Here is a 22,168-nt window from a genome sequence, read left to right on the forward strand (position 1 = left end):
CTATTGAGGAATAGTTGTAAAACGCTGCGGAATCCGCACAAAGAATTGACATGCTGCAGAAACACCAAGGTTACTTACCGGTAGCCGTTTTTCCGGAGCCCATGACAGCACACCTGAGAGAGGGATCCGCCCAGTCGGGACAGGAAACCTACTGAAATAAAAGGGCGGTACCTCTCCCTCGCTTCAGTTGGTTTTCAGAGCATGAGAGGCCCCCTTGGTTAGTACACATGGCAATCCACCACCACATCATAATAATAACAAAACACACCCAGCTAAAAAGTGCGCACCAAAGGGTGAAAAAAAGAAGGGAGGGAATATACAGGTGCTGTCATGGGCTCCGGAAAAAACGGCTACCGGTAAGTAACCTTGGTGTTTTCCCGTCTCCCATGACAGCACACCTGAGAGATTTTTGGAGAAAGAAACACCTTAGGGAGGGACCACCGCTTGTAGCACCCTTCTACCAAAGGTAAGGTCAGTTGAGGAGGATACATCTAGTCGGTAGTGTCTAAAGAAGGTAGACGGTGAGGACCAGGTGCGGCCTTACAAATTTGATCAATCGATACCTCTGCTTTTTCTGCCCAGGAAGTAGCCACAGCTCTGGTGGAGTGAGCCTTGATGCCTTCAGGGATCGGGGCACCACGAGAAGCATAGGATAATGAAATGGCCTCCCTAATCCACCTAGCAATAGTACCCTTGGATACCCCATATCCCTTCCTGTTACCCTGGAAAGCTACAAATAAGGACTGATCCTTCCTCCACTGACTAGTCAAAGATATGTACTGCAAAATAGCTCTTCTTACATCCAGTGTATGAAATTTCTCTTCCCCTGGGTTCTTGGGATTATCACAAAAGGAGGGTAACACAATTTCTTGACTTCTATGGAACTTAAGTACTACCTTCGGGAGATATGCCGGATCTGGTCTGAGTACTACTCTGTCATTAAATATTTGCTTGTAAGGAGGGGAGATTGACAAGGCTTGCAAGTCACTCACCCTACGGGCTGATGTCAATGCTACCAGAAGCACTGTTTTAAGAGTGAGTATTTTTATCGATGATTCCTGCAAAGGTTCAAATGGACTCCTAGTCAGAGCTTCTAACACATTCAAATCCCACGGGGGGACCCTCTGAACTGCCACCGGTCTAGACCTACTACAAGATTTTATAAAGCGGGACACCCACCTATTGGAGGCCAGATTACAATTATATAAGGCTCCTAAAGCCGACACTTGTACTTTGAGCGTATTGGTTGCCAACCCTAGTTGTAAACCCGTTTGCAGAAACTCTAAAATAGTACCTACAGGAGCCTCATCCCCCAAAGGTTGCCCTGAAAAATCTAGAAACTTTTTCCATGTTCTACCATAAATTCTAGATGTGACTGGTTTTCTACTTTTCAACAAGGTGGAGACTAGCCCTGGTGAAAACCCCTGCCAACTCAGTAATGCCCTCTCAAATTCCAGGCTGCTAGATGGAAGCCCTTCACCTGAGAGTGGCATACTGGACCCTGAGTGAGCAGGTCCGGAATCTCTGGTAGAATCCATGGATTGGTTATTGACCTCTGTCTCAGGAGGGAAAACCAAGGTCTTTTCGGCCAAAATGGAGCAATCAAAATTACTTTCGCCTGCTCCATTCTGATCTTCCCTCGATCAAAATACCGCCGTGACTTCAGCACAAGGGTTCCCATCAGGACAGGAAACCCAACTGAAGCGAGGGAGAGGTACCGCCCTTTTATTTCAGTAGGTTTCCTGTCCTGACTGGGCGGATCCCTCTCTCAGGTGTGCTGTCATAGGAAACGGGAAAAATACAACGCAGCGTTTCCGCACAGTATTTTCCGCACCATGGGCACAGCGGATTTGGTTTTCCATAGGTTTACATGGTACTGTAAACATGATGGAAAACTGCCACGAATCTGCAGCGGCCAATCCGCACCATGTGCACATAGCCTAATTCTAACCCTAACCCTAGTTCTAACCCTAACCCTAATTCTAACCCTAATGGCAACCCTCACCCTAATTGCAACCCTAACCCTAATTGCAAACCTAAACCTAACCCTAGTGGAAAAATAAAAATAAATATATTTTCTTTATTTCATTATTTTCCCTACCTATGGGGGTGATAAGGGGGTGCTTTATTTACTATTTTTTTATATTGATCACTGTGATAGGTTGTATCACAATGATCAAAATGTGCCTGGAATGAATCTACCGGCCGGCAGATTCGGCGGGCGCACTGCGCATGCGCCCACCATTTAGGAAGATGGCGGCGCCCATCGCTGAAGACGGACGCACACCGGGAGGGACACCGGGACTCGGCAAGTATGGGGGGGTGGGATCGGACAACAGGGGGGCGGAGGGGAGAGGAGGGCAACGGAGGTCAGGACGAAGGGGAGGAAACACTGACAGCGGTGGCAGATCACGGTCTCCAGCCATGGCCGATGATATTGCTTCATCGGCCATGGCTGGATTGTAATATTTCACCAAGTTTCATAGGTGAAATATTACAAATTGCTCTGATTGGCTGTTTCACTTTCAGCAGCCAATCAGAGCAATCGCAGCCACGTGGGGGCAAAGCCACCTTCCCTGGGCTGAAGTACCACTCCCCCTGTTCCTGCAGGTCGGGTGAAATTTGAGTTAACCCTTTCACCCGATCTGCAGGAACGCGATCCTGCCATGACGCCACATAGGCGTCACAGGTCGGATTGGCACCGACTTTCATGACGCCTACGTGGCGTCACAGGTCGGGAAGAGGTTAAATAGCTAATATGTGACATCTATACATGAGCTGTGTCCATAAGATGCCCATGTGATCCACCTTAGCGATTGTTGGCATATAGCATACCCTTAAACAAGAGGGCTGCAGCACTCACAACACCATCCAAGTAAAGTATCTAGTAGATCCGTCAATGTTTCCATCAATTGCTCATTAAAATAAAATTGTCTTAACAACACATCTCCTGACCAAGCCTCCATTTTGATAAAATAAAACAAGTAATTGTGGAAAATTAAACCATAGTGACCTATGGTTTAAATGTTAAAAACGCCCATTTAATCACCAGGTCCAATGGATTTTGTATTATGAGAATAAAGACGTGGTATAAAATGTAAATCTTTAACCCCTTAATGACCTTCAATATGTCTTTTTACTGACTTGAGATATAAGAGAATAGCATTCCAACACAGGTGACAATCCAGCAGCTGTCGGCTGGACACTATAGCTGACAATTTGCTGCATCAGCCATGATCAGTGTTGTCACCGTCCATATTTGTTTAACCCTTTAGATGCTGCTGTCAAAAATGACTAACATAAATGGTTAAAAGAGTGTGGGGGCTCCCTCTTTATCCCCATCGGTGCCCTAAGATCATGATTGTGTGGTCCTGATGTTTGTCATGGCAATTCAAATAAAGACCTTAGAGCAGTGTTTCCCAAACTCCGGTCCTCACGGACCCCACAGGTCATGTTCTCAGGATTTCCTTAGTATTGCACAGGTGGTGGAAGTTTCATCAAGCCCTCAGGAATTCTCTCACCTGTGCAACACTATGGAAATCCTGAAAACCTGTGGGGTCCGTGAGGACTGGAGTTTGGGAAACACTGCCTTAGGGCATGTGCACACGTAGGAAAAGTGGTGCAGAATTTTCTGCACAAAATCTGCATCTCCTGGCAGAATCCGCAGCCACGGATTTGCCGCGGTTTTTATGCAGATTTTGTGCAGATTTGCCACGGAATTGATGCTGATTTTGTGTGAATTTGCTGCAGTTTTTGCCACTGCGGATTTCTATCATGGAGGGGTGCAGAAACGCTGCAGATAAGCACAAAAGAAGTGACATGCACTTCTTTTAAATCCGCAGCAATTCCGCACTGATTTTTCTGCACCATGTGCACAACTTTTTTTTTTTTTTTTTACACATTGATTTACATGGTACTGTAATTCACAGTGCAGATCTGCAGCATTTCTGCGCGGAAAAATCCGCTGCAGATCCGCAGGAAATCTGCATCGTGTGCACACAGCCTTAGAGTCTGCCGGCTACAGTGACCTGTTCAGAAATTAGTGACATTTAGGAGGTAAAAATGCACTTTTTCATTTCTATCATGCCACTTTGTATTAATTCCTTAAAAGCACCTGAAGGGTTAATAGACTACCTGACAGCAGTTTTCAGTAGGTCAGGGGTGTTTTTAAAATGGTATCACTTTTGGGGTATTTCCAATATATAGGACCCCTAAAGTAACTTCAAACCTGGATAGGCCTTTAAAAAAAATACATTTTGCAAATTTCCATGAAAAAAATGAAAAACTGGCTGCTTCATTTTTAAACCTCCTAAAATGCTAACAAAATAACATTTTACAAATGGTGCAGATTTAAAGCAGTCTTGAGGGAAATTTTATTTATCAATATTTTGCTGTGGTATGATTTAAAGGGATAATCATTCAAAGTTTGAAAATTGCTAATTTGTTTACATTTTTGTCAAATTTCTGATTTTTTTTTAGAAATAAACACAAAACATATCGACCTAAATTTACCATTATCATAAAGTATAATGTGTCACGAAAAAAAGTCTCAAAATAACAGGGATTTGTTGAAGCATTCCAGAGTTATTACTACTTAAAGTGAAGGTACCGCGTTTGCAGATCATTAATACATCAATGTAATGTAGCATAACATGCTGTTATAACCAAGATTTGATTGCATTTGAAACATTGTGTGTGTTGTAGGAGTTTTAACCCCTTAGATGCTGCTGTCAAAAATGACTAACATAAATGCACACGTTGCGGATTAGGCTTAGGAATTTTTGGTGCGGATTCTGCATCTCTTGGCAGAAAACACAGGTGCGGATTTGTGGCATTTTTTGTGCAGATTTGCTGCGGATTTACTGTGGATTTTTTGCGGATTTACTGCGCTTTTTACCCCTGCGGATTTCTATAATGGAATGGGTACAAAAACGCTGCAGATCCGCAAAAAAGACGTGACATGCTACTTCTTTTAATCCGCAGCATTTCTGCACGGAATTTTCCGCACCATTAGCACAGCTATTTTTTTTTCTCATTGATTTACACTGTACTGTAAATCACTTGCGGATCTGCAGAGTTTCTGCACCGCAAAAAACGCTGCAGATCCGCAGGAAATCCGCAACGTGTGCACATACCCTAAGGGTACTGTCACACAGTGCCATTTTGATCGCTACGACGGTACGATTCGTGACGTTCTAGCGATATCGTTACGATATCGCAGTGTCTGACACGCAGCAGCGATCAGGGACCCTGCTGAGAATCGTACGTCGTAGCAGATCGTTTGGAACTTTCTTTCGTCGCTTGATCACCCGCTGACATCGCTGGATCGTTGTGTGTGACAGCGATCCAGCGATGTGTTCGCTTGTAACCAGGGTAAACATCGGGTAACTAAAAAAAAAACAAACAGTACATACTCACATTCCGGTGTCTGTCCTTCTCTGCACTGTGAGCGCCGGCCAGCCAGAAAGCGAGCACAGCGGTGACGTCTGACGTCACCGCTCTGCTTTCCGGCCGCTGTGCTTACACAGTGCAGAGAAGCTGAGACGCCGGGGGACAGACACCGGAATGTGAGTATGTACTGTTTTTTTTTTTTACGTTTACGCTGGTAACCAGGGTAAACATCGGGTTACTAAGCGCGGCCCTGCGCTTAGTAACCCGATGTTTACCCTGGTTACCCGGGGACTTCGGCATCGCTCCAGCGCCGTGATTGCAACGTGTGACCGCAGTCTACGACGCTGGAGCGATAATCATACGATCGCTGCGACGTCACGGATCGTGCCGTCGTAGCGATCAAAATGGCACTGTGTGACAGTACCCTAAGGAAGGCACTGGAAGCTGACATCTTGCTTTCACAGCAGCAGCACGACACTATCAGTGTCATAATACGGCACCCCATGGTCATAGGAGATAACAGACCGCCTCTGACCCTATCTATTGTAATGGAGTAGTCACTGCTGTGAACTGGGCACGCCTGTGGGCTGCACAATTAACAGTATTGGGAGTGTTGTGCTGCCATTTTCATGGAGCTGTCGATTTGTCTCCTGTGATTAGGATATGCTAACAGAAGCAGTACTGCTTCAAAACAGATCCTAGATTGAGAGGAGTAAAATGTGGGAGAAAAGCTCAGGGAGTATCAGAGACTGCAAAGACATCAAGGAGGAACAGTGTAGGATCAGCATTATCCTAGCAGGAGCTGTCAGCAAGAGCTGTGACTCATCCCTCAGATAAGCTACAGAGCTGCGGGTCTGCAGTGAACTTGTGGAGGGGGTGAGATACATGTAGTCTGGGTGAGAGAGACATATGAAGACTGATGGGAGAGAGACATAGTAACTGATGATAGCAGATCACAGGACAGTCACTCACAAAATGGCGCTGCCCTATGATGCTACTCTTCATTCTGCCCCAGGGATACTAGACCACCCAAAAGGGGAGGAAAATGGTGATGTCAGCAGTTACTGCCCCAATTTTCCAGCTAACAGTAAAGCTGGTAAGTCTTACTATAGCTGCTTGAGGTCTAAAACGGAAATTGCTCCCCCTAGTGGTAATTATATATAATTTGTAAGAAAATACGTATATACCGTATTTTCCGGCGTATAAGACGACTTTTTAACCCCTGAAAATCATCTCAAAAGTCAGGGGTTGTCTTATACGACGGGTACGGCGTGTGCAGGGAGCGGTCCTGGATGGTTCCCAGGGTCTGGAGGAGAGAAGACTCTCCTTCAGGCCCTGGGATCCACATTCAAGTAAAAAAAAATTAAAAATATGGATATACTTACCCTTGACGGCCCCGGGCTCTCAGCGGTGCAAGCGGTGGCCTCCGTTCCCAAGGATCAATTGCGCGAAGGACGGAAATGACGTCATCTCCGACCCTTCGCGCAATGCATCCTTGGGAACGGAGGCCGCCGCTTGCACCGCTGAGAGCCGGGGGCCGTCAGATGGTAGGTATACCCATATTTTTTTTTTTATTCTTTTTTTTTTACATGAATATGGATAGCAGGGCCTGAAGGAGAGTCTCCTCTCCTCCAGACCCTGGGAACCATCTGGACCGCACGCGCTGTATAAGACGACTGGGCATATAAGATAACCCCCGTCTTATACGGCGAGTATATCCCAAACTCCATATTTTATATGGAAAAGTTGGGAGTCGTCTTATACACCAGAAAATACGGTAATATTTTTCATATAGAAATGTTTGCAAAAGTGCAAACATTGCATTAATACAATTCAATTACGATTTTAAGCTTAATTTCACAAAAAAGCAAACTACAAGAAAACTGGTAAAGTGACACTGGTCAGATTTTAGAAATTTGGCCCCGTCACTAAGGGGTTAAACACAGTGTTTGTGTATACTAATAGAAAATGTACCTTGCATGTGAGGGATCTTGTGCAAGGCTTCTTTGTCTCAGGATCCAGCACTCCACAGTGCTTATTTGGGTCAAATTCTCTCTCCGCTTGAAAAAAGACAAATTATATGTTTACAATGCTGATCCAAATGCGATAAAAAACAGTATATTATTACATGACATTTTTCTGTTAGATCACATAAAACATACCAATTTTTCAAATAGAATTTTTTTTATGCTTCTGGTTCTAGATATTGCTGTTACATACTAGGAATGACATCCTCTGGAATTCACTTGCTCAGAACAAAAACCTAACGTGTTCAATGCTGGTGGTCGCACGTGCTCAATGCTGGTTGGTCGCACGCGCTCAATGCTGGTTGGTCGCACGCGCTCAATGCTGGTTGGTCGCACGCGCTCAATGCTGGTTGGTCGCACGCGCTCAATGCTGGTTGGTCGCACGCGCTCAATGCTGGTTGGTCGCACATGCTCAATGCTGGTTGGTCGCACATGCTCAATGCTGGTTGGTCGCACATGCTCAATGCTGGTTGGTCGCACATGCTCAATGCTGGTTGGTCGCACATGCTCAATGCTGGTTGGTCGCACATGCTCAATGCTGGTTGGTCGCACATGCTCAATGCTGGTTGGTCGCACATGCTCAATGCTGGTTGGTCGCACATGCTCAATGCTGGTTAGTCGCACATGCTCAATCCAACTTGCTCACGGCCGAGTATTCTCATCACTTGCTCTGCCGGTCATAAGAACTGGGGCGCTAGAAATGTCTTCTCCAAACAACACTGCACATATTATGTGAGAGAATCTAAAACAATCCCATTGAGCAGAAAAATAAGTGTGCAACCGGAATATCTAGATACAAGAGCATAAAAAATATGTCTGAATTACTGAGATTTTTTTCACGACATCTAACAGAGAAATGTAATAGTTAATCTTGGGACTTTATCAGGCCTGGCATTTATTTTGCTGGTCTTTAAAAAAAAAAAAAAAAAATTAAATGTGCTACATTTATTAGCAGGTGGATCACTGGGATGTCCATGTTCCAGAAAACGAATGTCCCAAAACTGGAATAGATTTCAGATATAACTTATGTCAATTTTCTGGCTTAAATAAAAATAAATGTGTCGCGCCTGAGGTTGCCCAAACATCGAATGCAATGCATTTTTTCACCAATGTGGCTGATCAAGAAACTGCAACTTTTAGGCTGCCGTCACACTAGCAGTATTTGGTCATGATTTTCCATCAGTATTTGTAAGCCAAAACCAGGAGTGGAACAAATAGAGGAAAAGTATAACGGAAACATATGCACCACTTCTGCATTTATCACCCACTCCTGGTTTTGGCTTACAAATAGTGAGGTAAAATACTGACCAAATACTGCTAGTGTGACGGCAGCCTTAAAGTCAGGAAACTGGGATACTGAGTATGATAAATTTCCCTCCTCTGCCCGCCTATGTGACTTGTTGAACTCACTTATCCATACCATTTATATGGACTATACATTATGTGGTACACATTAATAAAAATGTTGTACTTTTGTATAGCCATAATGATGGTTTTTACTCGCTTAACATACTTTTCCAATGAATGCCTTTTTGTGTATGTAATATAGATATTATTATGCCATATTAAATAATACTGAGATGCATATAAAATGAAAATCTCTCTCCTGAAATTTTCTTTTTTAAAGATTTTATGGTCCCTCACGGTTGGATTGGTAAGTAGTAAAGGTATGTTCACACTTTGAAGATTCAACGTTGATTTCAGGGTAGATTCTGCACCGAAATCAAGACAAGATTTTCAGAGCACTTGAAACTGATTTTTGCAGCCCAATTCAAATACACCAAGAAAATGCGGAAAGAAATCAGTGATAAAAAATTATACTGTTTTTGGGGGGGGTGTCTTCACAGAAAAGCCCATCGCTTTGTCCCATACCGACTGGCCCCATTAAATTCCACAATTATGTGTATGAATTCACAGCACATAAAACAAAATATACTCTTACATCTTGAAGTGTAGGCTTTGCTTCGGCTGCCAGAATTTATCAGACAGTTCCTAAGTACCCAACACTTTAATGGACCATTGTCCTTCCCTTGATTTACAAATCACAAGACAAGTTGTTAGGGTCTCAATGTGTGGTACATTATATTATGGGAAATTTATTTTGACATATTATGCTCCCAATGGCACCAGTGAAAATAGAAGAGTGTACTGTAAATGACCATTTCCAATAACATTCACTAGGTCATCTTACTTATCCACATGTTGAAGCTTTTTTTTAACCACATCACATCAGATAAATACTTGTATATCAAGTCTTGTCTTTACTGCTCCAGTTAGACGGTACATAACATCATACATAAATCACAGATATTAGAGGAAGACTATCTGATATATCTGGGCTTCACTCACCACAAATTCTTTTGTAAGGCTTGTTACTGTTTTTGGTGCCATTTTGATGCTTTTTGTCTACAGAAGATATTCCTTTGCCATTGAGGATCTTTTCTGGTGAAGGGGGTACGGGCTTCGGTACCACAGACTGTTTTGATAGGGAGGATGCTGAAGATGCTGCTGAAGAGGAGTTTGTAGCGGAATTCATTTTAACATTGGCACCATCTGCTTTCACAAGATTTGGGATTTTCTCGAGGCTCACTACAGGAACAGGACCGCTGGAAAACAAAATCACTCACATAACACACAGGTCCGATCTGATTCGCATCTCATAGTTCCACTATCTAGAAACATCTAAGTACTTTTATATTAAGAAAATGGAACACTTATTGGAACAAAAGGGAGTGGGGTTGTCTTCTACACACCGGCAGCATTAGAATATGTTTCCAAGTAGAGACATCCGGACATTACACTGAGGCGTAGTAGGAAGATTAGAACTGAAAAAGACAGTTGAGGCTCCTAACAGTCAACTACATAAACTCCAGGTGCTCCCACAACCTCATGATGCAAAACCACAGAGTGAGCTGGCAAACACAAGACACAAACACTGCGGAGCAACAAGATAATTCCCACTAAAGGGATATGTACAATATGCATATTTTATACACTATCTCTATACGTAAACCAGAAAATGAGAATATATCATAATTCACTATGTGAATCATGCCTTTTGTATACCATGATCATTTTCGATGAAAATATGTTCTTACAGGACTTCTTGAAGATTTCCTCAACAAAGTGGCAATACATCCACATTTCCTAAATATGTAACACACAAACTTCAGTGCATCAGCATCTACACATGAGACTGTTGCCAAGATATAAATCGAGAACTTCAAAATCTCCACACAGTATTAAAGGGAATCTGTCCACAGATTTTTGCTATGTAACCTGAAGACAGCATGCTGTAGGGGTGAAAACACAGATTTCAGGGATGTCTCTCTTATGAAGCTCCATGGTTTTGTTTACTGCCAATGATTGTTTTAGCACCAAGAGCTTGTCATTCAACACAGCAGGCCCCCCCTGGTCTGACTCCGCCCAATCCTGTGATTAGCAGCTCACCAATGTTGGCAGGGTTAGCTTTCTCAGCTCTGCTTCACCACAAATCTAAAAACTGATCGTGTCAGAAAGGCTGCACCCAAGAATCTAAGTGACACATCATTGGATTCAGGGTCTCCTTTCCTACATCATGCTGCTCTCAGGTGAGGTAGCAAAAACCTGATGATGGATTCCCTTTAACCCCTTCACCCCCAAGGGTGGTTTGCACGTTAATGACCGGGCCAATTTTTACAATTCTGACCACTGTCCCTTTATGAGGTTATAACTCTGGAACGCTTCAACGGATCTTGGCGATTCTGACACTGTTTTCTCGCGACATATTGTACTTCATGATAGTGGTAAAATTTCTTCGATATAAATTGCGTTTATTTGTGAAAAAAACGAATATTTGGCGAAAATTTTGAAAATTTCGCAATTTTCCAACTTTTAATTTTTATGCCCTTAAATCACAGACATATGTCACGCAAAATACTTAATAAGTAACATTTCCCACATGTCTACTTTACATCAGCACAATTTTGGAACCAAAATTTTTTTTTGTGACGGAGTTATAAGGGTTAAAAGTTGACCAGCAATTTCTCATTTTTACAACACCATTTTTTTTTAGGGACCACATCTCATTTGAAGTCATTTTGAGGGGTCTATATGATAGAAAATACCCAAGTGTGACACCATTCTAAAAACTGCACCCCTCAAGGTACTCAAAACCACTTTCAAGAAGTTTATTAACCCTTCAGGTATTTCACAGGAATTTTTGGAATGTTTAAATAAAAATGAACATTTAACTTTTTTTCACACAAAATTTATTTCAGATCCAATTTGTTTTATTTTACGAAGGGTAACAGGAGAAAATAGACCCCAAAATTTGTTGTACAATTTGTCCTGAGTATGCTGATACCCCATATGTGGGGGTAATCCACTGTTTGGGCGCATGGCAGAGCTCGGAAGGAAAGGAGCGCCATTTTACTTTTCAATGCAAAATTGACTGGAATTGAGATGGGACGCCATGTTGCATTTGGAGAGCCCCTGATGTGCCTAAACATTGAAACCCCCCACAAGTGACACCATTTTGGAAAGTAGACCCCCTAAGGAACTTATCTAGATGTGTGGTGAGCACTTTGACCCAACAAGTGCTTCACAGAAGTTTATAATGCAGAGCGGTAAAAATAAAAAATCATATTTTTTCACAAAAATGATCTTTTCGCCCCCAATTTTTTATTTTCCCAAGGGTAAGAGAAGAAATTGGACCCCAAAAATTGTTGTGCAATTTGTCCTGAGTACGCTGATACCCCATATGTGGGTGTAAACCATTGTTTGGGCGCAGGGCAGAGCTCGGAAGGGAAGGAGCGCCATTTGACTTTTCAATGCAAAATTGACTGGAATTGAGATGGGACGCCATGTTGCATTTGGAGAGCCCCTGATGTGCCTAAACATTGAAACCCCCCACAAGTGACACCATTTTGGAAAGTAGACCCCCTAAGGAACTTATCTAGATGTGTGGTGAGCACTTTGACCCAACAAGTGCTTCACAGAAGTTTATAATGCAGAGCCGTAAAAATAAAAAATCATATTTTTTCACAAAAATGATCTTTTCGCCCCCATTTTTTTATTTCCCCAAGGGTAAGAGAAGAAATTAGAGCACAAAAGTTGTTGTGCAATTTGTCCTGAGTACGACGATACCCCATATGTGGGGGTAAACCACTGTTTGGGCGCATAGCAGAGCTCGGAAGGGAAGGAGCGCTATTTTACTTTTCAATGCAAAATTGACTGGAATTAAGATGGGATGCCATGTTGCGTTTGCAGAGCCCCTGATGTGCCTAAACATTAAAAACCCCCACAAGTGACACCATTTTGGAAAGTAGACCCCCTAAGGAACTTATCTAGATTTGTTTTGAGAGCTTTGAACCCCCAAGTGTTTCACTACAGTTTATAACGCAGAGCCGTGAAAATAAATTCTTTTTTTTTTTCACAAAAATGATTTTTTAGCCCCCAGTTTTGTATTTTCACAAGGGTAGATAAATTGGACCCCAAAATTTGTTGTCCAATTTGTCCTGAGTATGCTGATACCCGATATGTGGGGGGGAACCACTGTTTGAGCGCATGACAGAGCTCGGAAGGGAAGGAGCGCCATTTGGAATGCAGACTTAAATGGATTGGTCTGCAGGCGTCACGTTGCATTTGCAGAGCACCTGATGTACCCAAACCGTACAAACCCCCCACAAGTGACCCCATATTGGAAACTAGACCCCCCAAGGAACTTATCTAGATGTGTTGTGAGAACTATGAACCCCCAAGTGTTTCACTACAGTTTATAACGCAGAGCCGTGAAAATAAAAATTATTTTTTTTTTCACAAAAATGATTTTTTTAGCCCCCAGTTTTGTATTTTCACAAGGGTATCAGGATAAATTGGACCCAAAAAGTTGTTGTCTAATTTGTCCTGAGTATGCTGATACCCCATATGTGGGAGGGAACCACTGTTTGGGCGCATGACAGAGCTCGGAAGGGAAGGAGCGCCATTTGGAATGCAGACTTAAATGGATTGGTCTGCAGGCGTCACGTTGCATTTGCAGAGCCCCTGATGTAGGCAAACAGTACAAACCCCCCACAAGTGACCCCATATCGGAAATTAGACCCCCCAAGGAACTTATCTAGATGTGTTGTGAGAACTTTGAACCCCCAAGTGTTTCACTACAGTTTACAACGCAGAGCCGTGAAAATAAAAAATCTTTTTTTTCCCACAAAACTTATTTTTTGGCCCCCAGTTTTGTATTTTCCCAAGGGTAGCAGGAGAAATTGGACCCCAAAAGATGATGTCCAATTTGTCCTGAGTACGCTGATACCCCATATGTTGGGGTAAACCCCTGTTTGGGCACACGGGAGAGCTCGGAAGGGAAGGAGCACTGTTTTCCTTTTTCAACGCAGAATTGGCTGGAATTCAGATCGGATGCCATATCCCGTTTGGAAAGCCCCTGATGTGCCTAAACAGTGGAAACCCCCCAATTATAACTGAAACCCTAATCCAAACACACCCCTTACCCTAATCCCAACAGTAACCCTAACCACTCCTCTAACCCAGACACACCCAACCCTATTCCCAACCGTAAATGTAATCCAAACCCTAACCCTATCTTTAGACCCAACCCTAACTGTAGCCCCAACGCTAGCCCTAACCCTAGCAATAACCCTAGCCCTAACTCTAGTCCTAACTCTAGCCCTAACCCTAACCCTAATGGGAAAATGGAAATAAATACATTTTTTAATTTTTTTATTTTTCCCTAACTAAGGGGGTGATGAAGGGGGGTTTGATTTACTTTTATAGCGGGTTTTTTAGCGGATTTTTATGATTGGCAGCTGTCACACACTGAAACACGCTTTTCATTGCAAAAAATATTTTTTGCGTTACCACATTTTGAGAGCTGTAATTTTTCCATATTTGAGTCCACAGAGTCATGTGAGATCTTGTTTTTTGCGGGATGCGTTGACGTTTTTATTGGTAACATTTTCGGACATGTGACATTTTTTGATCGCTTTTTATTCCGATTTTTGTGAGGCAGAGTGATCAAAAACCAGCTATTCATGAATTTCTTTTTGGGGAGGCGTTTATACCGTTCCGCGTTTGGTAAAATTGATAAAGCAGTTTTATTCGTCGGGTCAGTACGATTACAGCGATATCTCATTTATATAATTTTTTTTATGTTTTGGCGCTTTTATGCGATAAAAACTATTTTATAGAAAAAATAATTATTTTGGTATCGCTTTATTCTCAGGACTATAACTTTTTTATTTTTTTGCTGATGATGCTGTATGGCGGCTCGTTTTTTGCGGGACAAGATGACGTTTTCAGCGGTACCATGGTTATTTATATCAGTCTTTTTGATCGCGTGTTATTCCACTTTTTGTTCGGTGGTATGATAATAAAGCGTTGTTTTTTGCCTCGTTTTTTTTTTTTTTCTTACGGCGTTTACTGAAGGGGTTAACTAGTGGGCCAGTTTTATAGGTCGGGTCGTTACGGACGCGGCGATACTAAATATGTGTACTTTTATTGTTTTTTTTATTTTATTTAGATAAAGAAATGTATTTATGGGAATAATATTTTTTTTTTTTTCATTATTTTGGAATATTTTTTTTTTTTTGGAAAATTTTTTTTTACTTTTTTACTTTGCCCCAGGGGGGGACAATACAGATCGGTGATCTGTCAGTTTGCATAGCACTCTGACAGATCACCGATCTGCGAGAAGTGCAGGCTGCTTCACAGTGCCTGCTCTGAGCAGGCTTCTGTGAAGCCACCTCCCTCCCTGCAGGACCCGGATCCGCGGCCATCTTGGATCCGGGTCTGGAGCAGGCAGGGAGGGAGGTAAGACCCTCGCAGCAACGCGATCACATCGCGTTGCTGCGGGGGGCTCAGGGAAGCCCGCAGGGAGCCCCCTCCCTGCGCGATGCTTCCCTGCACCGCCGGCACATCGCGATCATGTTTGATCGCGGTGTGCCGGGGGTTAATGTGCCGGGGGCGGTCCGTGACCGCTCCTGGCACATAGTGCCGGATGTCAGCTGCGATATGCAGCTGACACCCGGCCGCGATCGGCCGCGCTCCCCCCGTGAGCGCGGCCGATCGCGTATGACGTACTATTCCGTCCTTGGGAAGTAGGGCCCACCCCACATGGACGGAATAGTACGTCTAATGACAGAAAGGGGTTAAAAAAACAACTGGTGGGGTCATGTGTTTTACATTTTGCAATCAAAGGTGTACAGCTGTAGAAAAATTTGTTAAAAGGCTCTCTCCTTGCGTGTAAGGTAAGGTCTCATTCTCATTTTAGTATTTGATCAGCATTCTTTATCCAGGAAAGATGTGAATTCAAGAAAGATGACAACATATTTCCATTAACCTGTTTTTTTTTTTTCATTTAGGCTCTAATTTTGTTTTTGTTAAAACCAAAATGATTGGAAAATACTGATCAGACAAAGAATAAAGATGAAGAGTTGGCTGCAGATTGTTGTAATAATACTATGGACTTCAGACTGTGAATTTAGATCATAGCTTCACTGTACTCATAGGATAGTGGAAGGATAATCTACACTGTAGCCGGGTAGCTAAAGTTGGCAGGCCCAATAAGTAGAGTGTGATCTGTGTAGCCACATTACAGATTACCCTGTTACATGTTCTGCAATGTGATCAGGTACAGTAGGAAGTGCCAAACCCATTATTAACAAATTTGGCTTTCATGTTACCAAGCAATTCCAAAACAAACACATAGCAAAGATCATAAGGCAGGTGACCCGGAGGACGATATATCAGAGAACTATTCAGTGTAAGCAAAATAATTCACAGGGAAAACTAAATTTCTACACACATTTAACTGCAATTTAGCAGGTTTGTATGATCAAAAAGAAAAAAAAAGAAAAGAAATGTAAGATGACAGATCCTCATATCTGCAGATATTACAATATTCTAATTTAAATAAATATTCAGTAGATTAAATGCATTTCTTTTCTAACATTTTTTTTTTAAAGATTGTCTTGTACAAATCGGTAAGTCTGCAGTCACTCTGTGTGCTGCGGGGATTCGAAGGTTTCTGACTTGGGACCAGAGGGTAGGTATGTGCGGTATATACTTCCGACCAGGGCCCGTCTAGTGGTTGAGGCGTCACGCCTTACACTTATATTGAGAGAGGCAGCATCCTGTTTAGTGATGCAGTCGTGGACGACTAGCGGGTGCGGACTCGCTCCGTACGCGTTTACGGGAGCGAGGCCATGACCACTGGTCGGGAGTATGAATAACGCATACATACCCTCCAGTCCCAGGTCAGAAACCAGAGATCACAAGTCCAAAAGAGGAAATGCCATTGGCACTTTCTATTACTATACACCCAGTGCATGTTTATTGCTGTCTATACAGCAATCGGGAATTCAAAGACCGTAATAAAACACCTCTGCTTTCTCTATGGAGAGTTAAGCTGTAGACCTAAGACTAACATCCTCAATAATTCGAACCTCCCACTCCCATACTTTTCATGTGCTGTGAAAATTCTTTGGAATGCACTACCCAGAACAATTTGATTAATTCCCAGTACACACAATTTTAACCCCTTTGCAACACTGGGCATAATAATACGCCCACGTCGGACTCCCTCCCTTTGATGTGGGCTCCGGCGGTAAACTCACATGTTTCCCTGCACATATCAGCTGTTTCGAACAGCTGACATGTGCCTCTAACAGCCGCAGGTGGAATCGCAATCCACCCGTGGCTGTTAACCCATTAAATGCCGCTGCCAATCTCTGACAGCGACATTTAACTCATGCTTCCGGGATGAGATTGGGAAATCGCGCCCATCGGTGACCCAGTCAAGTCATCGCAGGTCACCAATGGGTTGGCATGACAATCAGAGGTCTCCAGCGGTGGTCAGCGCTCATAGCAAGTGACAACTGCAGCTTCTATATACAAAAAAAGGTTGCACTCTATGATGCTAAAGCATGTCAATTTGGAATATGTGAAATTTGAATAGCAATATGGCTTTGGTAGATTAGGAAAAAATATGAGACGCTTAGCATAAACTTTGGCCAAATATTATGTACCCATCAACCATCGTCAAGGTAGTCTCAGCCTGATGGGTCCCTGACCTGTGTGAATTCCTGGGTGAATGTGGACACCTCTGTCAGCAATGCCTGTATTTATGGGTAAGTAGGGACCTGCTGTAATTAAAATCACCACCTGGTGGAGGGCGGAGTGCTCGGTCAGTAAGCTAACATTACAAAAGACAAAAAACTGACTGGCACATCCAGACTAGTGTGAATAGGTGCATACCAGGATCTACCTCCATATAAAATATACAAAAAAGATTGCACTCTATGATGCTAAAGCATCTTCTAGTCTCCCATGGAGAATATTGAAGCATGCAAAAAGTAAAAAAAAAAAGTTTGAAAAAAATATAAAACAAATATAAAAGTTCAAATCACCCCCAATTTGCCCATGCAAATTAAAACAATAAAAAAAATCAAACATACACATATTTGGTATCACCGTGTTCAGAAACGCTCGATCAATATAAAAAAATAATTAACCTGATCGCTAAACGGCGTAACGAGAAAAAAAGTAAAAACACCAGAATTACGTTTTTCTGACCGCCGCGACATTGCAATAAAATGCAATAACAGCAATCAAAAGATAATATCTACACCAAATTGGTATTGATAAATTAGCTTCAGCTTGGCGTGCACCCAGCCCCAAATCACGAAAAATGGAGACAGGCCTCAGAAAATGGTGCCTTTTTTTTTTTTTTTTCAACCAAAGTTTGGATTTCTTTTTCACCACTTAAAAAGAACGTAGACATGTTTGGTGTCTATGAACTCGTAATGACCTGGAGAGTCATAATGGCAGGTCACTTAGCATTTAGTGAACATGGTAAAACAAAAAAAAACAAACAAGAAAACACAACAACGGAATTGCACTTTTTTTTTTTTTTTTTTTCAACTTTACCGCACTTGGTATTTTTTTCCTGTTTTCCAGTACACGATATGTTAAAACCTATGGTGTCAAAAGTACATTTTGTCCCGCAAAAAGCAAGCCCTCACATGGCCATAAAAAAAGCTATGGCTCTGGGAAGAAGGGGAGCAAAATATGAAAATGCAAAAATAGCCCGGGGGTTAAAGGGAACCTGTCACTCCCAAAATCTAAGGTGAGCTAAGCCCACCAGCATCAGGGGTTTATCTACAGCATTCTGTAATGCTGTAGATAAGCCCCCGATGTATCCTGAAAGATGAGAAACAGAGGTTAGATTATACTCACCCAGGGGTGGTCCCGATCCGGTTTTAGTCCGATGGCCGTCGCGGTCCGGTCCAGGGCCTCCCATCTTCATAGGATGACGTCCTCTTCTTGTATTCATGCTGCGGCTCCGGCGCAGGCGTACTTTGTCTGCCCTGTTGAGGGCAGAGCAAAGCACTGCAGTGCGCAGGGCCTCTCTGACCTTTCCCACAGCGTGACTTCAAGAAGAGGACATCATCTTAAGAAGATAGGAGGCCCCGGACTGGACTGCGACGCCTATCGGACCGGACTGCAGCGGGACCGCCCCTGGGTGAGTATAATCTAACCTCTTTTTCTCATCTTTCAGGATACATCGAGGGCATTCCAGAATGCTGTAGATAAGCCCCTGATGCTGGTGGGCTTAGCTGACCATCGATTTGGGGGTGACAAGTTCCCTTTAAGGCTGGCTTAAAAAACACATTTCTATAGACGGGCTTATCACCTCACCTCACTTATCAAGCTATCCTCGCTTTGCCCAAAAAACATTTTCTTCAAAATCGGAACGCTTGTAATACCTGCTCACACACCCTCCCACGCACTTAACAGGCCTCTGTGTCTTAACTTGTACACATACTGTCTGGTTAACGGTTCATGCAACATTATGTGAATACCCTATTATATTGATGGCTGTACCATTCAGTACAAGCATTTTTTTTTACCTGTTTTGTCTCCCCTATTTCCTCAGACTGTAAGCTTGCGAGCAGGGCCCTCTCTCCTTTTGGTATCGGAGTTATGTGTTATTCTGTAATGTCTTTATTGCCTGTACAAGTCCCCTCTAAAATGTAAAGTGCTGCGGAATATGTTGGTGCTAATGAAATAAAAAACATTATTATTATTACTAGCGTTGCCCGGGCATAGTAACTAACTGTGGTTCGTTATAACAAATTATAATGATTATCCTCCATCCCATAGTCCCATGCCCATCTTACATATCCTCCATCCCATAGTCCCGTGCCCATATACCCATCATACACATCCTCCATCCCATAGTCCCGTGCCCATATACCCATCATACACATCCTCCATCCCATAGTCCCGTGCCCATATACCCATCACACACCCTCCATCCCATAGTTCTGTGCCCATATGACAGTATGACATCTTCGCCATGGCAACCATTCTGACATCATCATCGCCATGGCAACTTATGAAATCATCGTCACCATTGCAACCATTATGACATAACCATCACCATTACAACCTATTATGACATCACCGTCACCATTGCAGCCTATTATGACAGCTTCGTCGCCATGGCAACCATTGACATCATCTTCGCCATGGAAACCTTTATATCATCGTCGCCATGGCAACCACTATGACATCATAGTTGATACACACACACACTCATTATTATTTTGCACTAGATGGTGGCCCGATTCTAACGCATCGGGTATTCTAGAATATGTATGTCCACGTAGTATATTGCCCAGTGACGTAGTATACTGCCCAGCGACGTAGTATACTGCCCAGCGACGTAGTATACTGCCCAGCGACGTAGTATACTGCCCAGCGACGTAGTATACTGCCCAGCGACGTAGTATATTGCCCAGCGACGTAGTATATTGCCCAGCGACATAGTATATTGCCCAGTGACGTAGTATACAGCACAGAGCCACGTACTATATTGCCCAATGACGTAGTATATTGCCAAGTGACGTAGTATATTGGCAAGTGAAGTAGTATACAGCACAGAGCCACGTAGTATATTGCACAGCGACGTAGTATACAGCACAGAGCCACGTAGTATATTGCCCAGCCACGTAGTATATTGGGCGGTCACGTAGTATATTGCCCAGCCACGTATGTCACAGGTTAAAAAAATAAAAAATAAACATATACTCATGTTCCGCAGGCGCGTTGTAGTTCTGTCGCCTGTGTGGGGTGCAGGCGTCAGCTTCCGGTCCCAGGGTGTGATGACGTCGCAGTCACGTGACGTCATGGCAGGTCCTTTTCGCGCAGGACCTGTGATGACGTCGCGGTCACATGACCGTGTTGCGGTCACATGACCGTGTCGCGGTCACATGACCGTGACGTCACGGCAGGTCCTTCTCCCAGACCATCCTTGCCACCGAAACGTGCCGCTTGCATGGACCGGCCGGAGCATCGCAAGGAGCGGTAAAGGCGGCGGAAGGTGAGTATCTAATGATTTTTTTATTTTTTTTTTAATTATTTTTAACATTAGATGTTTTTACTATTGACGCTGCATAGGCTGCGTCAATAGTAAAAACTTGGTCACACAGGGTTAATAGCGGCGATAACGGAGTGCGTTACCCGTGGCATAACGTGGTCCGTTACCGCCGGCATTAACCCTGTGTGAGCGGTGACCGGAGGGGTGTATGCGGGCGCCGGGCACTGAGTGCGGGGAGTAAGGAGCGGCCATTTTCTTCCGGATTGTGCGCGTCGCTGATTGGTCGTGGCAATGGTCGTGGGCGTTTTACCACGACCAATCAGCGACTTGGATTCCATGACAGAGGCCGCGACCAATGAATATCCGTGACAGACAGAAAGACGGAAGTGACCCTTAGACAATTATATAGTAGATAGGGGCAAGGGGAAGTTCCTAGTTTTGGAAGAAATCCAAGACAACTCTGAAGGCATCGCAAACTGCAATTGCTAATATGGCAAAGACAGACTACTACTTGAGTATTTTATCCATTGGAGCTTTAAGGAAGATAAAGAAGAAAAACAACAAGAAAACATGCTACACTTGGCGCAAGCCAAAACACTGCACACCACACCATACGCACCATAAGGCATGGCAATGGACTGTATCATGTTTTGGGGATGCTTTTCTACAGCAGGCCCTGGAAGGTAAAAGGTAAAATAAGTGCAGTAAAATACATGTAACTCCTGAAGGAAAACTGGCTGCAGTACACACCAGGACTGCAAGTGAGATTTTCCAGCCAGATAAGACAACTCCAATTAAAGCTAAACCTTCACAAAAAGTGTTTGAAACAACATCAATGTCCTAAAGTAACCAAGTCGAAGATCAGAATTCATGGCTGGAATTAAAATTTTATCAAAAGACTGACCGTTACTTCCAAATCTTCATTTTTCCCTATTTTCTAGAGCAGTAATGCAATTCAAATTTCATATATTTCATGTTTACATGCTATAGCGCTACAGAGTGCAACTTTATTAGTGATCTATAAAGATGGCTACTCTTCGTATGCCCCTGTTCAGACCAGTATTCTGTTTAGAACGGATGGTCAGTCTGATATTTGTATACATAAGCCCTCTGACGAGCACGTCACCCATAAGCCTGGGCGGTTTTAATTATAGCAGTATACTACCTACCCATATAAATGTAGGCCATCAGCCGAAGAGAGGAATCACGTTAGGGTAGGACCCCAGCAAAAGAATATCATCTTGTCATTGGCTGCTGGGCATACATGAATTGGCCACTTTATGTACTAAGTATCTTCAGTTTTTCCTATTTTCTAGAGCAGTAATGGAATAAGCAATTTCATATATTTCATGTTTACATGGTATAGCACTACAGA

At 43.2% G+C, this 22,168-nt stretch overlaps 1 protein-coding gene across 4 annotated transcripts in view; it reads right to left on the reverse strand.

The window, feature by feature from the left end:
• ATXN7L1 (ataxin 7 like 1) overlaps window positions 1-22,168 on the reverse strand; it is a 205,907-nt gene that overhangs the window by 47,869 nt on the left and 135,870 nt on the right. For all 4 annotated transcript variants that reach the window (XM_077264762.1, XM_077264761.1, XM_077264763.1 and 1 more), the window contains 2 exons: window positions 9,768-10,024; window positions 7,366-7,451 (listed from right to left, as the gene is read on the reverse strand). In XM_077264762.1, the coding sequence (XP_077120877.1) occupies window positions 7,366-7,451; window positions 9,768-10,024 (343 nt within the window). The remainder of the gene's footprint in view (window positions 1-7,365; window positions 7,452-9,767; window positions 10,025-22,168) is intronic.

The sequence above is a fragment of the Ranitomeya variabilis genome, chromosome 5 (assembly GCF_051348905.1).
Source record: "Ranitomeya variabilis isolate aRanVar5 chromosome 5, aRanVar5.hap1, whole genome shotgun sequence".
Lineage (NCBI taxonomy): Eukaryota > Metazoa > Chordata > Amphibia > Anura > Dendrobatidae > Ranitomeya > Ranitomeya variabilis.